At 41.8% G+C, this 16785-nt stretch overlaps 1 protein-coding gene across 3 annotated transcripts in view; it reads left to right on the top strand.

Moving 5' to 3' along the window:
• SLC9A9 (solute carrier family 9 member A9) overlaps positions 1–16785 on the top strand; it is a 537427-nt gene that overhangs the window by 175078 nt on the left and 345564 nt on the right. For all 3 annotated transcript variants that reach the window (XR_003429705.1, XR_003429706.1, XM_027091611.1), the window contains exon 6: positions 11823–11928. Coding sequence is in view for 1 of the 3 variants with exons in the window: in XM_027091611.1 (XP_026947412.1) it covers positions 11823–11928 (106 nt within the window). In the remaining 2 variants the exon portion in view is untranslated. The remainder of the gene's footprint in view (positions 1–11822; positions 11929–16785) is intronic.

The following is a 16785-nucleotide window of genomic DNA, read 5'->3' as shown; positions in this document are numbered from 1 at the left end:
AGTCAAGTTCTCACTTTATTGTTGATTTCATTTAACAAACATTTATTCGGCACCTGCTATGCACTAGGTATTATAGGAGTGACTGAGGGAGGGAGTGAGAAGCAAAATACTGATCCTGCCCTCAGGAAACTCCAGTCTAAAGGGGGATATAAATATGACAACTGGCAGTAAGTTTAAAAGATGAGACAGAGGTAGTCAGGCAGCTTTGTGAGCTCGGAGGAAGGGCCCCATGAACTCTTGTATCACTCTGGTGGGAAGAGGGTCCTGGGAAGGCATAGGACCTCCTTCAAGACAGTATTTTGCTTGATTGAAGAAGACAACATGTCAGTTGGAGGAACCACAAACCATGTTTCTCTCCTATAAGAGATGGCCGTATGAGTAGGTTTTTAAAAAAAATCCCCATTCAGGCCACAGATGGCATGACCTGCTCAATACTAGCAAGATCTTCTTAGGCTCAGACTCCCTTTGGGGGTGTCCCGGCTTGATAATTCTGGGGGCCAGGGTCAAATCGAGAGCACACACTCTTGCTATTATAACAGCTCTCTCCTCACTTATGCAGAAGAGTCAAGCTCATGATCATTTGTCTTTGACACTATTATGCACCTGTTGCTCTGCAACCCCTGATCTCAGTTCCCACCCAGGCTCCATCGGCATAATTAGAAAAATATGCACTCTCCACACCCAGAGTCTACAGTTTGGAGTTTAGGTCTGAGAGCCATAGAATTTTAGTTTTGGAAGGACCTTAAAGACAAGCTCTCTCAATCTCTTTTTTAGACAGGGACCTTGAGCCTCAGAAAGAGAAAGTAAATGTACGTTGGGTAGGAGTAGGTGTTCTTTCCAAATGCAGAAATTCAAGGGGTAATTTGTGAGAAATGGAAGGAGGCAGAGAAGAGTTTTCGTCACTTCTCTGCTTGATAATATCTATTTACGTCTCTTGAAGGCATTTTTGAGTATCAAAGGGGAAACACACAAGTAGAAGGTGTCATTCCATTTTATAATGGACAAACCCTCTGACGGTTTTGATGACATGAATAATAGCATTAATGGTAACCACCATTTACTGAAATACAATATGCCAGACACTTTACATAAATTATCCCACTTAATCATTCTCCAAAAACCTACGAGGGAGGGAATATTTTTATCTCCCTTTTGCCAGTGAAGCTTACTGAAAGCTTAGTGAGGTTAAGTAACTGGCTCAAGATCACCAAGTTCATTTGCATTGCAGCTGGGATCCGAACAGAGGTTGGTTTGACGTCAGAGTCAAGTTCCCAACCATGATGTCTACCTCAGAACAGAGCTGTGAATAGCAAGGTCTTGGCACAAAGGTCTTGCTTCAGCAATTGGAAGCCTAGTTATGGAAAGTCAGCTCCACAGAACAGAATTAGAGAAGATAGTGGGTGACAACCAACTATATAAATGCCCGGGATATTGAGAGTGGATGAAGCAAGACTCCAGGTGTTCTGAGGATGGGATTTCAAGAATACACTGAAAAACCATTTGAAGCAATTCAACAGCTCCGTGGACAGCTGGGAAACAGCTGTGGCTGGCAGACCTCTCTGGCTCGCTGCTTTGGGGAACAGAATGGCTCTGCTTAAACGAAAGCAGTTCATTCTCAGCAGTGCTCAAAGACAGACCTGCAGAACAGAAGTTTTGAAAGTCAGTGTCCAGCCCACACTTTCCAATTATGTGTTAAAGAAGATATTGCATATGGGGGGAAATTGGATTCAGAAATTTCTTGGAGAGTGTTTCCTTGAACAAGAGCACTCTCTGGCTCCCTTTAGGGTTTGGCTTGGCTGACTGAGGTCAAAACCATGGGGCAATGAGGCAACTACTGAGTCACACTGAAGGCAGCACTCACTCTCAGAGTCACGTAAATGCAGCGTCAGCACTTGCACAACCTGAAAGTGAGCACCTCCTGAAGGGTGAGATGCCTAAGAAGCCAGGAGAGCACCCCAAGTAGCAGCCTGGGTTGAGTCCCCTTGCTCTACAAAGCCTCTCAGAGGCCCCTGGGGTTAGGATTCCTTGAAAAGTGGTTTCCCTCCTTCTAGAACACAGCCAAGAAAGGACAGGGACTGACCTTTTACCTGGGTACTATAAAAAAAACACATTGTAGTGTTCAATGTATTATTTTGAACTGAAACAAAAACAGCTTTTTATAACAAGTGCTCTCAGGTCAGTGAGTGGGCAAAGAAGTCATTGACCACAATGGGAGGACACAAGAGAGGCAGGAGCCGGTCTGATCTTCAAGGAGTTAGCCACATGGCGCATGACCTTCAAGTTTCATTCATTTGTTCACTCATTAGGTCAACAGAATTAACTGCCTGCTGCTTGCCAAAACGATCAAAGGCATCAACAAATATATAGATGAATAACCGATACCAGTGATGACCAACTTTTTATCCAAGGGGACCAATTTAAAGAAAAGTAAAAATGCTTGCAGGCTGTTTTTTGGGAGGTGTTTTTGTTTGTTTGTTTGTTTTTTAATACTGCTTTCACATAAGAAAAAGCATTTACCTGCACCTGAACTTCTGCCTGCTTATATTATTTTCCAATCCAGAAAGGATTACTGTAGAGGACTAAAATTTCAGAGATGACAAAGCTAGTTCACACTGCAGTATCTGATGTAATATGGCACCTCTGGAACTGGTTTCTTTTTCTTTCCTTGACTGACCTTGTAAACCACTGAACTGCAAAGTGTGGCTTGTCTCTTGAAATTATATCCTATAATGCCAGAGATTTTTCCATTGTAAATAAGATAAGTCACATTTTTTAACACAAACAAAGTGTTTCTGGGTAGGTGATGATGCCATTCCTTGAGATTGGTAGTTCAAGGGCAAGAGCAGCCGATTGACAAAGGCTGGTTGGGGGATAGGGAATCTATAGCACATCCATGCCCAGTGCCAGGCACACAGTGATGCTTAACAAGTATTTGTTCCAGTAGAAGAACTCCAGGTGGAGTTGTCTTGGCAGTGGCTAGATACGGGAGTCTGTAGCTGAGGGAGAGGAAGAGATGGGCTGGAGATTGAGATCACTTAGTGTGGATGAGATTGCTCAGGGAGAGCTGGTCGAGTGAGAAGGGAACCGAGGAGGAGTTCCTGGGCAGCATCTGCTTGAGTTTACACAGGAGAGAGAGAAAAAGAGACAAGAGGGGTTGAAGGGAAATTAGGTGAAGCTTGTATCCCCAGCACAAAGGAGAGCACTTGGAAAGACAAGAAGTGTCCACAGTGTCGTGTCACACAGAGGGCTCAACAGTCTGGAAGCCCAGGGAGGAAGTTCTGAGAGAAAGGGAGGAGGTGAGGGGTCCTCACATATGGCATCCTGGGCCGTGGGAAGAGGCTCCGGGTTCCATGCTGTATCTCCTTATTAAGTTTGGCCAGTTTTTAAGATGGTTTTTACCTTTCTTATTCTAAAAATAGTGCATGCTTATTGTAAAAAAAATTACAAAATACAAAACAAAGTTCAGAGAAGAAAAATAAAAATTATCCTGAGAGCTGCTTTATGACTTGGCTTGCTCGCTGTAGACGTGGCTTACCCAGTTGTGTTAACTTTCCACCCTGGTTTGGAAGTCATCATTCCCACTTCAGCACCAATCCTTCACAGTGTAGGTCATATAAAATAAACACTGGAAAATAAAGTGACCTGATGAGCTATAAAGTAATACATTCTGAGTAAACGAGTGATCTGTTGTGTGTGATGATCGTACCAAGGGTGACTCGCGTGGATAATTAATTAGCACAGAGGGCCCCTTACGCACAAATATTTTCAAACCCACAGCCTTCTCATCGGTCCAGGTTTTCCCTTGCTAAGCATGAGCTAGAAGATTTGTCTAAGTGACTTCTGTTCTACCCATGGTGGGGTAGGGGCCGGGAGGACTGAAGGGCCGTTCTAGCTACATCCCCACTCAGTAACTCATATATTGAAAAATCAAATGCCTGGAAGTTTAGCCATTTTGTAGTTCCTATGGTGAGAGGGTAGCAGAGTGTATTCGTTTGCTAGGGCTGCTATAACAAATTACCAGAAATGTTGCAGCTTAAGACAACACAAATTTATTATTTTATAGTTCTATAGGTCAGTAGTCCAGGTTGGCTCAACTGGGGTCTCTACTCCAGGTTTCACAAGACCAAAATCAAGGTGTTGGCTAGTAGGGCTCTTACAGGGAAGCTCTAGGAAGAATCCTCTCTCAGGGTCATTCTGTTTGTTGGTAGAATCCAGTTCCTTGCAGTTATAGGGCTGAGGTTCCTGTTTCCTTGCTGGCTGAAAGCTGGGAATACCTCGGCTTCTAGGTATTCTAGATCTCCCTCTGGCCCTTGCAAGTGAGTCCCTACATCTCAGAGTTAGCAATGGAGTGTTCAATCCTTTGCACCCTTGGAATCTTCCTGACTCCCTCTTTTTTGCAGTCTCTCTTCTGCCTTGCCTTCAACTGCATCTCTGACCAGGCAAAGAAATTTCTCTGCTTTTAAGAGCCTGTGTGATTAGGTTGGACCCACCTGAATAATCCAACATAATCTGCCCATTTTAAGGGAACCTTAATTACATCTGCAAAATCCCTTTTGCCATGTAAGGTTATATATGCACAGGTTCCAGGGGTTAGTGCATGGACATCTTTGGTGGTGGGGGTGGGGAGGGCAGGCATTATCCAGGCTACCTCACAGAGTGATGACATGAATGATTGGACACGTGGTATGATCCCTCTCCTCCTGTCCCTTTTCCCCTCTCTCTCACATAGACCCAGTGTGGACTCGTCTCGATATTACTCTTGTTCACCCTTAGCAGCTTGTCTAAACTGCTTAGAAAGCAGGAATATGCACCCTCTACTTTGACACCTTTCTGTAATGTCCCTCAGGGTCTTGATCCACAGATTGGGCAATGATGGTATAAGATACCTGCTTGTTTCATATCTTTTTGTAGCAAGAGAAAAATTTATTTGTGAAATCCACTTATCTTAGGATCATGACTAACACTACCATCTTTTTTCCTACAATTGTTACTTTTCATGGGTCACAGTGATATTTTTACCTTCCATTGATGACCCATCCAAGCTTTGTCTGCCTTATGGCTCCACTGAGCTTTTCTCTGAATTTATTTCATGATTTGTAGGCAAACCCTTGCCTACTGTGTTCATTTTTAAAATGGCAAAATGCTTGTCGTAATCCTGATTGGAGAACGCTTGTTGATGACAGGGTGAGTCATCTTCACTCAGATATTGAGCATACTGCAGAGATTCCCCATTAAACTGCACCATGGCTCATTAAACCCCATTGGTGAGAAAACTGGGCCTTATTTTAAATGTTTATGTCCCGTGCTAATGTTAAGTTTAGAATATTTCTGTTGCAGGTACCTTTGGGAAAATTTTTTAAAGCACCAGCTAAAGTGCCAACAGATTTCAGCCCATAAGTTCCCAAATATGGAATCTGGGAAACATCCCCCCGACCCCTGTATTTATTCTCAGGTTTCTCCCTTCCTAATCTTTAAATATCTTTTTTTTCTTAATACCAAACCTTGTGATCTTCTGATTACCTTTTTATATTCTCAGTAACTGCTAAGGACTGTACTCCTGGTTTTAAAGCAAAAGAGGAAGTAGATTCTTCTGGAATAACATTCAGCCATGTTTGAAGTCGAGGAAAGGATGTAGGATCGTCAGTGTTTTTATTATTCATATATTGAAGAAATAATCTCTGTCCACAAAGCACTTACATTCCAAAAACGGACTTAAACAAACAGAAACACTCACGACAGAACTGTGATTCCAGAAATGCGCCAGTGGAATTAATATGAAAAGAATAATTTTCCTCATGTGGGAGTTTTAGAAATCCTCTACCTATATGCCAGCTGGTTATGGTGTGGCAAAAGATACTAAGATCTAGGGTGGCTTTCTCAACAGGAATCCAAGAGAGCTAAATTCTACAGAAAATGATTTGAGCAACTATTTTCTCATTTCTCTCAAAGATGATGCTTAGCCAGTATCATTCTGAGTGCAGAGGATGTAAATTAATTCATTACATACAACAAGTGTCTTTGGACAATGGTTCTCAAACTTTTTGGTGTCACAACCACTTTACAATTCTTCAAAATTAGGAAAGACCTCAAGGAGCTTTTTGTTTATGGGTGTTACATCTATCAATTCTTACCATGTTAGAACTTTAAATTTTTTAACATATTTTCATTGATCTATTTAAAATAGCCATCATAAACCATTTATAAGCTAAATGACATATTTTTATAAAAATAAATTTATTTCCAAAACAAAAAAATTTACTGAGAAGAGGGACATTGTTCTACATCTTTTCAAATCTCCTTAATATGTGGTGTAGTAGAAGACAGCTGGATTCTCACATCTGTTTCTGCATTCAGTTGCACTCGCACACATCATATAGCTTCTGGAAAATTCCACTGTACACAGATGACATAATAAGAAGGAAAAACTCAAGTGACATTGTCATATTAATCTGAAAATGGTTTTGACCTTGGGGAATCTTCCTGGATAGGTCTCAGGAACTCCCAAAGGACCCTGGACCATACTTTGAAACCATTGCCTTGGGGCATTCGGGCTTGTTTCTCCCAAGGATCCCTGGTGAAGAGGGCCTCAATAGTGTGCTTGCCTATGGTAGTTTCTCCACTACTAACTCGGTACCAAAATAGCATATCCTATTGATGGCCAAAATAAAATTGCAGCGTTTTAGGGTTAAATCATCCATGATGATTTGTGTACCTTCTGATTTAGAATAACCTCAAAGAAGTAAATCTAGTGGTTAGCTTTCTAGATCTGGCATAGTTTCTCTGACTTATTTCAGAAGGGTTAGGTTTTCTAGTTGTAATTCTAGGATATGATTAGCAAAGCTTGACCGGCCAAATCAGTACATGCACTGATTCTGCTGCCAAGGCTTCACTGAGAAGGTTTAGGCTCAAAATAATTCCAGTATTCGAGCCTGTACTAGGATACCTCAACTTTTTTGGAAGCCTCTCCTTGAAATCTCACTCTGTATAATATTTCAGAAAAGTGGGAAGAGTTACAGGAGAATTTCTTCTATAGGAATCACATGAGTAACAAGAAATCCCACATTTCCCCAAATAATCACTTGTGGAAATGCAAAAATGCTACCTTATTTATGAGACTACCAGGGTTCTCCACCTGTCAGGCCTGACATGGTTCAGCTGCACAGGCCAGAGACATTTTTGATTCTCCATGTGTCAGGGACAAGTGTCACACATACTGATTTGCACAGAAAACCACAGAGAGCACTCTCCAGGGAAAGCCAGCATTTTGACAAGGCTCAGTGATGACTTAGAGCAACAGGGGTAGGAACTACTGTGTGATGTTGTCCATAGACCCATATCATTTGAAATTTAAATTCCTTGTAAAACACCAAGAAAATATGGGTCAGAGAGCTGCTAATGGAGATTCTAGGGAAGGGACTGTCACTAAATCACCCTGAAGACTTAAAAGTGACTGAAAGAGCATTAGGAAAGAGGTCAGTTCAAAAGCTAGCAGTAAAAAAAAAAAAAAAAAAGCAAAACATCATTTAAGAGTCAACACACTGAGGTACTGATGGGGTCAGCCAGTCATTATCTGAATTTTTATCTCCAGGTATGGTTATTACACTTGAGATGAGAAAATAATAGTTTCAATGCTTTAAAGGGGTTCCCCTCTTTTTCCTCTCTCTTCAACTTCTTTATCCGCTTATTCTGCTCAACCTGTAATTTAGAAATTGAAGAGAAAGCCTCTCTTGGCTTTCTGCTCCATAGGCTTCACTTGATCACCAGCTTCTCAGAAGTGCCGTCCACTCCACTGCCTCATTCATTCCCCCAAGACCCCTCGCTGTTTGATTTCTGAAACTATTTTCTCAGTGAGTCAGTGACATTTCTCAACCATCCGCTGCTCTTACCTGGGGGTAGTTATGTGTGTGTGTGTGTGTGTGTGTGTGTGTTTGGGCATAAAGTTATGTGTGCTTGTATTCCTTACTACCAATTTGGGAGACAAAGCGGATATTTCTCCAGCTAAAAAGTCAAGTAGAAAGGGGATGTGTTGGGGAGGGCTCCTGAGCCCCAAGCGGAGCTTCCAACCCATCACTAAGCGATGGGTGCAACTACAGCATGACAAAGGCAAATATGACTGAATCCCCTGATAAAATCAGAGGCTTAAGAAATTGGATTGTGTCTTCTCCCCTTCTTATCCACATGGGGTCTAGAATATTCTCCTCATACTGTCACAAGAAGGCTCATCTAACTATGCATTGCTTTTCAGCCCAGCCTCGGACCTAGGTTGTCCTTACAAACGCAGCAACACGTGGGCAGAGCTTGTGTGAGCATGTCCACAGCTGTTCCAAGAGATTCTCTCCTGGGAAGGTGACACAGAGTCTTGGACATTGTGTGTGAGATTGAGCCCTGCCAACGAGCTAATTAAACGTGTTTTTTTAAAAGCTCTAAGCTTAGCAGCGAGAGTGGGCGGCTAATTTCCTGACTCACCTATTCAACTCATTTGTGGTCCCAGCAAATACTTCCTCTTGTAGGACACACTGCCTGGCTCTGTTTCCAAGCCGTTCCATTTCTTCACAGGGTAAATAGGAATGCACAGACTAATAGCTTTCTCTCTTGTGTGGGATAACGTTTATGAAGTGGAGTTCAGTTCTTTGTGCAAAAGGAATTGTGGGGGCTTCCCTGGTGGCTCAGTGGTTGAGAGTCCGCCTGCCGATGCAGGGGACACGGGTTCGTGCCCTGGTCCGGGCAGATCCCACATGCCGCGGAGCGGCTGGGCCCGTGAGCCATGGCCGCTGAGCCTGCGCGTCCGGAGCCTGTGCTCCGCAACGGGAGAGGCCACAACAGTGAGAGGCCCGCGTACCACAACAACAACAAAAAAGGAATTGTGGGAATGTCAGAACAGTTTTGAACAAAACTGGATATTCAATTAAGAGCCTTTCCCTTCTAAGGCCCAGAGCTCTCACTGGAAAAGTGCAGAGTCCATCCCAGCCCAGGGTGGACTTCGTAACTGGGGATGTGGGGAAAGAAACCCTGGGCCTTACATCCCTATTTGTGAGCCTAGGAAACCTGTGTGTCTGGGAGTCATCTTCAAAGCTTGGAAAATCAACAATCACAATAAAACAACATCCAATATTCAATAGAGCTTCCATGGTAGAATTTTCTAATTTAAAAATTACTTTTATTCCACAAAAACCTAGCAAAAGGAAAATGTTGCTAATTAAAACCCCCAATGGAAGTCTCTTTGTTTTGATTAGATGCAGGGTCTTGACTATCCTAGCAGTAGACAGAGGTTACTTAGCAGAGGTAATTGTTAGCCGCTTCTACGACCGCCTGCAAAGGTTAAGGGTGGTGGCAAATGTGAACAGCTACATGCTAGTAGAGAGGACATCTCTGCCGTTCTGCCTATCGTGATTAAGGATCTACTCAGCTAGAATAATGAAATTGACTCTATGCCTAGTAAAATGGGAGCCGGCTAATTGTCATGCCAATTCATGACATTTTATATGTGTTGTCTCTTTACCTCAGAGCTAGTTGTTGAATTCAATTCTCCTTTCCCTAGGATAATTTTTAGTAAATAAAACTCTATGCATGATGAATATGGTTTTCAGCCAACTTGTTCATGCTTAGGGTCAGGTTTGGCAAATATCCCACGCGTATGTTTCATGCTTCTTTTTCTCCACATACCCCTTAGCTGTAAGTGTTCCCCAAGGATCTCTCATGAACTCTCTTCTCTTTCTATATACTTTGCCCAGGCAATCTCAGCCACTCCTGTGGCTTTATGTTCCATCTACATGCTTATAACACTTAAAATCTTTCTTCTGCTTTAACTCTGTCCAACTCGGCTTACAGCCTTTTATTTCCAGCTTTCTTATTGAAATCTCCTTTGGAAATTCTACCTGGCTATTTAAGTCAACATGTCAAATACCAAACTTACGGGCTTCCCTGGTGGCGCAGTGGTTGAGAGTCCGCCTCTAGATGCAGGGGACACGGGTTCGTGCCTCGGTCTGGGAAGATCCCACATGCCGTGGGGCAGATGGGCCCATGAGCCATGGCCACTGAGCCTGCGCGTCCGGAGCCTGTGCTCCACAACGGGAGAGGCCACAACAGTGAGAGGCCCGCGTACTGAAAAAAAAAAAAAAAAAAAAAAAAAAACCAAACTTATAAAATGCCCCTGTTTACAAACTAATTTCTCTTATGCAGCCCATCTACCAACTGATCACTCCTTGCTGTCTCTCAAGCACCAAGACCCACCAATTCTCCGTCCCAAATATCTTGTGGGTATTGTCCCCTCTGCTCTATCCTCCCTGACGTTATCTTTTATTCATTCACTCACTAAAGGCTTACTATATTCTAGCACCGTGCTAAGGGCTAGTGACACAGAGGGAAGATGAGAACCAACGAGTAAGTACAATGCAAAGCACGGTGGCCACTGACCTATCAGAACCCAGGGTGGGGGATGTTCAGGGCAGAGCAGGATGTGCAAGAATTTGGGAGACTGAACCTAGGACTCTTCCTGTCTTGGTACAACTCATCTCTTGCCAGAACGTTTGGGAAAGCTTCTAGCCACACGTCCATTCTGCCCTCTGCCCTGCTGCCTGAACTTAATTTCCAAAGTTTAAATCAGATTGTGTCATTGTCTGACTAAAACCCTTCCATTATAGCAGGACAAGTGCCAAACTTCTTGATTCTACTTACAAAACAGTCCCACTCAGCTTTTTCTCCCCCCAGCACTCTTTTATACAACACAGTTACTAACCTCACGGCCCATGAAATAGGAAAAGAAAGAGCAGAAATGAAAATGCCCACTCTGCCTTAAAAATTTACCGTCAGTGTCATTTTCAACCACCCTCTTTTCCCCTTTGGCAATCAACTCAATGGATCATTTTCCTAATGATTGCTGTTCACACTTTGCATGACTGCTTCAAGTATCAAGACACTGAATAGTTTTGATGACCACAGCTAATCAGTGTGTGATTATTTACTGCCCTGGTGTACTCCCAAAGGCTCCATACAGATATGAGGTATATAGTAGCCATGCAGCAGGCTGCCAAAAATGAATCCTTAGGTCTTGCTTTTAGGAACACTGAGTCCATCTTTATAGAAGAGTGTGATCTCGAGAGAATGAGAGCCAGGTGCCGACTACCTCTCCCTTCACAGGAATAAGTCGCTGCAACAACATTCATTCATTCATTCACTTAGTCGTTCATGCATCAAACAGGAGTGACCCAGGTCTTTGCTGAGGGATCAGGGGGTGGAGGGGAAATTTGAAAGGCTTTTAAAGATTGAATAAAGGTTTTTTGTTTTGGTTTGGTTTGGTTTTTTTGGGGAGCAAGAAGTGTGTGTGTGTGTGTGTGTGTGCATGTGTGTGTGTCTGTGTGTGTCTGTGTTTATGTATTTAAGGAAGGAGGGGAACAGTAGCACTTAGATGGGAAACAAATAGCTGCTCTGGTAAAGTGAATCAAAATGCCAGGGTAATTAAAAAATGACACGAGTTTGGGAAATTATGGCAAGTTCCTTGTGGCTTGAGGGAGGCAGCAAAGGGTGGTTAGGGGGTGGGAGTGGTGCAGGAAGAGACACTGGAAGGTAAAGAGCATGAAGATTATAGAAGACTCGTACCAAGGAGCTCAGACTTTCTCTTGTAAGCAGGGAGGAGCGAGCCCAGAGAAATCTCTAAGCAGGGAAGTGAACAGTCAGATCGTTTTTTGATTAAAGGTTCGGTGCGTGTATAGTGATGGATTTGAGAAGATGAACATTTAATGAGTGCTTTATACAGGTGACCACAACCAAGGACAAGTCCCTGGCTACATCCCAGCTAACTCTGCATATCTGTGTGTCTTCCCTAGTGACGGTGTTGGCCATTTTCCATGAACTGCATGTCGACCCCGACCTGTACACACTCTTGTTTGGGGAGAGTGTGTTGAATGATGCAGTTGCCATAGTCCTTACATAGTAAGTACCAGAACTTGGCCTGTGCTTCTTTGACCATGTAAAATATGCTTCTACTTGGTGATAATTCCTAGTGGCTTTAATAGTGTCTTTTCTGTTATGTCACAGAGATACAGTCAATTTCTAACTTTTAAGGAATTATTATCACAGAAGAGTGCCAAGAGTAGGAACATTTCATTAGCCACTTAATTTCTAACACCTTAATAAGCTTCATGTTTCCAGCTTATTACAAGATACTACTCAAAGGGTAACATTTTTTTTCTCGGTGTATGTATTTTAGCTGATTCACTTAGGCTTCCTAAAATGCACATAAATAAGCTTTCTTCATTTCAAATCAATATCATTTAATTTTTTTCCTTAAGTCACTTTCCAGATAATAGACTAATAGAAACCGTTGTATTTATACTAATTTTGGCAAATTGGAGGTAGACGTTGAGCGTCAGAATATTCTTTATTTATCAGTACAAATGTAACACATTATAGAAACACACACATTTTAAAATCATCACGTGACAAGTCAAAATGATGGAACTTTGTCTGCTAAGAGTTAATGTAATTTTCCCTTCATCTTTTCCCCTTTAGATGCTTACCATTTATATTTAATAAATGACACTTTGGTGGCTCTCACTATGTCAGAGGTCTCTTCTTGGTTTTAGATTAAGACCAACATTTTGGGCAGCAGTCAGATACCCTCGAGGAAGGTAGCTATCTAATAATTAAATGTGACAACAAGATTCAATTCAGGGTTTTAATTACTTCAAATGCATTTGAAAATGTATTGCAAAGTAACAAAGGATTTTTAAAAGTCAGATCGCCCAGAGGGGAGTAGGAAACAACAGGGCAGCACTATTCTTTTTTTCTGCCAGCTGACATTTCTTAAGGCTGCCACCCTAAAGTTACCACTGAATTCAGCAACTTTCAAGAAAGAGTCTCCAAAAAAAACTTATATTTTACCTGGCTACTGAGAAGTGCCTCTCCTGCATTAAAGGAAAATACCAGTGAGTGCAAATTAAGAGCAAAAGCCATGGCAGATTCACAAATGCCAAAGGATGCTTTTAAAGAAACACCAAGAACAATTAATTAAAACATCAGGGATCTTTGTCCAAGATATACTAGTATTAAAGGAACATTTGGAGGAAAAATTTTTAAAAATCTGCTGAGTCCCTCATCTTCACTTCCTGAGCTGCCATGTTGTAAAAAGGCCAAGCAAAGCAAAACGACTAAAGCACAAATGAGCCTTGGGAAAGAATCATGCAGCTACAGCCAAGGAAAGGTTTGGCCTTTCTACTTTCAGCACTACCGTGCACAGTAGTTTTCCATTCAAAATGCAGACTCCAAGGATGAATGTTGACACTGTTGAGCACAAGCCTGGGGGGCATTTGAAACAGTCCATTTAAGATCTCCCCAGGTCAACATGTGGTTATTACTGGTAGCGCCTCTTCTACTCCCCTATCCGTGCGTTGCATGTCTTAATAAAATGTGTTTCCCACCATGGCAAGATCCTTTCCTTTCTAGGCACCAGACACTTGCCAGTCTAGCTGAAATCTTGTGCTTCCCAGCTTTGGCATTTCAGGTATTGTGCAGAGTGACCACAGTGAGTTTCAACTTTAAAGATAATTCTAAATTAGGAATACTTGGCACGGAAACTTCCACACATTCAAACCTGCAAGCTCGTGCTTCCACCTGGTGCATTTGAACTCCACCAGCCTCTTCCAGGAGCTCTACTTAGCGTTAATGTACAGCTGTCCCTCTGTATCCACAGGGAATGGGTTCCAGGCCCCCTGTGGATACCAAAATCCACAGGTACTCAAGTCCCTTATATGAAATGGCATAGTACAGTCAGCCCTCTCTATCCGTGGGCCCCATGTCTGCTGAGTCAACTCACTAAACCTCGGATTGTTCGATGAGGAACCCGCGAATACGGAGGGCCTCCTGTAACTAGGTTACCCTGGGTCTAGCTCTCTGTCCCCCTGTGCCGTCTGTTGACCACTTCTTCTTTCACCTTACACAATCCTCCCTGTGTTTCACTCTTCACTTTTCTCACTTGCTTCTTAAACTTAGTTTGCAGCACGTATGACAATCTCTTTTTTTTTTTTTAACATCTTTATTGGAGTATAATTGTTTTACATTGTTGTGTTAGCTCTGCTGTATAACAAAGTGAATCAGCTATACGTATGCATATATCTCCTCCCTCTTATGTCTCCCTCCCACCCTCCCTATCCCACCCCTCTAGGTGGTCACAAAGCACCGAGCTGATCTCCCTGTGCGATGTGACAATCTCTTTTTATACATCTACTTACACACACATTCCCTCTCCTTTAATGCTGCATCCCCAACTATCTTCCAACTATCTTCTAGTTCCCATGGAAGAACCCTATTTAACAGTTTTCCATGACTTTCAGACCAGGAGTTCAAACATTTGTCTCTCCATTTTTCTCTTCCTTCACTCTAACTTCACATAGTAGCCAGACACATCTCTCTGGCTTGTAGCCTCATGCCTTTCTTCACAGGCGCAAAGCTCTCTCTTCCCAGGTCCTGCTTCTGCCCCATCAAGTCTTTCACCATGTACCTCAGTCTCCTCCTCTGGGGACCACTAGCTCACATGCTAAAGTCCCTCATCCACCTCCGTATGTGCCCCCACCGATTCCTTGCTAGCTCAGCCATGAAATCTTGACTTTACACGTATATTTGCTTTTCTAGATAGTAACTTTCTGAAGATGGAGACTTTGCACTTGAAACGTACATTAAAAGAGACAGTGAAAACCTCCTTTGTATTTTCCCTTTCTCAGTTCCATCTTCGTGTGGTTTTGAAGTTCAAGAATAGAGGTAGAGCTTTTATTGTACCATGGAAAGGAAAAGACACATTTTGATGTGAAATCAAGTACAGTAAATGACCTAAATCATCAGCCCCTATGGCCTTGGCAATGACTCTGGAGCCTCTTTGGAACAGCCACACACTTTCATTTGTCTTTCCATCTTCTACAAGCAAATCTCCTTGCTTAAGAACCATCCTCTTAGTATTTAAAAAAGTTTTATTGTTAGTTTTTTGACAGTAATGTGCTCTAGTATTCCTCATTCAAATACAAAGTAATTTAGCCACATTTTAGATTAAATCAGCTTTTCTGTGCTAATCTAAGAAGCGAACTAATTATAATACTTTTTCTTAGGTTAAATGTGCTCTGAATTTCAGACAACTAATTTATCATTGAATTTGATGACCATAACTCTTGTACACAGCGGCATGTGGTAGGTGGTGTCCCTAAGGCTTAAAATGATCCAGAATTATCTTAAGATAAAAGTAACTTTATTTAACAAAAAAGTTTTGAAATTAGCTTTTCTCTGATCCATGCTATTATTTCAAGTATATAGGGAATGTCATACCCAAATATGTGTGTGTATTTGTTCATGAATGAATTCCATGTGAAGGATTTGCACTTCTAAAGATTGTGTAATAGACTGTGAAGGCAGGCAAAAGATATAATGAAGACATCTTGAAAGGTGTGTGTTTTTGAATCCTGAACAAAGACATTACTTTCAGAGGCACCATGGTAGGGTAGAAAGAGCCCTAGGTTGAAGTCAAAAGTGGTGGTGTCAGGATTGTCACGAATTAACTGTACAATTATTACAGTTGACATGAAATCCACCCAAACTGGAGTGAACACAAGGGGAGTCTGTGTTGGCTGATGTAACTGAACAGCAGGAGTAGAAATGGCTCAGGAAAGGATCCAGTGAAATGAGCTGAACTCTCACCTCGCTCAGCTTCTTCCGGGTTATCTCCCTCACCCGGTCACTAGATAGTTGCCAGCGAGTCCCAGGGCTGCATCTTTCTTCAGGAGGTTAGAGCAAGAATCTTTGTCCCATTATTCCCAACATAAATCTTAGTACACCTTATAGATTCTGACGCTATTCCAGACCCACTTGTGGCCAGGGAAATGTGCTTCATTTACTGTCTCAGGTCTAAGTCACATTGTTCATAAATTCAGGGCAGTAATTGGTTTTACTTGGAAGCACATGAACTGAGACTGGGGAAAGATGGGATTCTTGCTCAGAGTAATACTGCCACAGAAAAGGAAAAGTGGATGCTGGTCAGAACCAAAACAAAACAGAACAGAACCTAAAAGACCACGACAGTGACTTCAAATGGCCATAAACTCTTCATGCTTGTTTCCTTACCTATAATATGTAAGAATAGTTGTTCTGTATACATTACAAAATTATTCTGGGCAATAAATAAAGCAATATGTTTGGAAAGGCTCTATAATCTATATAATCTACATAATCTATGCTTATAAATATATATACTTATTATAATTTATATAGTCACGTATATCAGTATCTTTCATTGTACTTACACAGATCTCTCTGGTTTCATTGTTATGACTAAAGGTAGACCTGCTTCTAGTGAAGCATTCCTTCATAAATATGGCATTTTACGATCCAAGGAATAGAGAGAATAACCATTTTTACATGTGATTTCCCCCATTAAGAATGAACCACTTAGTTAAGGTACACTGTCTAAAGAACTAGAGGTTGAAGTATATTACTTAAAGTTACACAGGTACTCACAACCAAAATTGATACTACTTGTGGAAGTTAATTGGAGGAGGAGAGAGAGAAAGGCAGGGCTAAGTTACCTAAAATGTCACATCTCTCACAGTAAGAAATCAATATGTATGTGTGGAGTTGATAGATCAAGAAATGGAAGTATATACATATTATTTAGAGCCACGGGGCAGCCATCGGAAGAAATAAAACCATAAATGTTACTAGTTGGTTGAGTAAATTATAATATATTAAGATCATGAAATCCTACGCAGACATTTGAAAAATGATAGAAAAGGAGTGTTGATGTTAAAAGAT

Source organism: Aethalodelphis obliquidens, unplaced genomic scaffold (genome assembly GCF_003676395.1).
Source record: "Aethalodelphis obliquidens isolate GAN/ISIS:26980383/991018 unplaced genomic scaffold, ASM367639v1 scaffold72, whole genome shotgun sequence".
Taxonomy (NCBI): Eukaryota; Metazoa; Chordata; class Mammalia; order Artiodactyla; family Delphinidae; genus Aethalodelphis; species Aethalodelphis obliquidens.
Note: the sequence above shows the minus strand (reverse complement) of the source record. Positions and strands in the feature narration are given on the sequence as shown.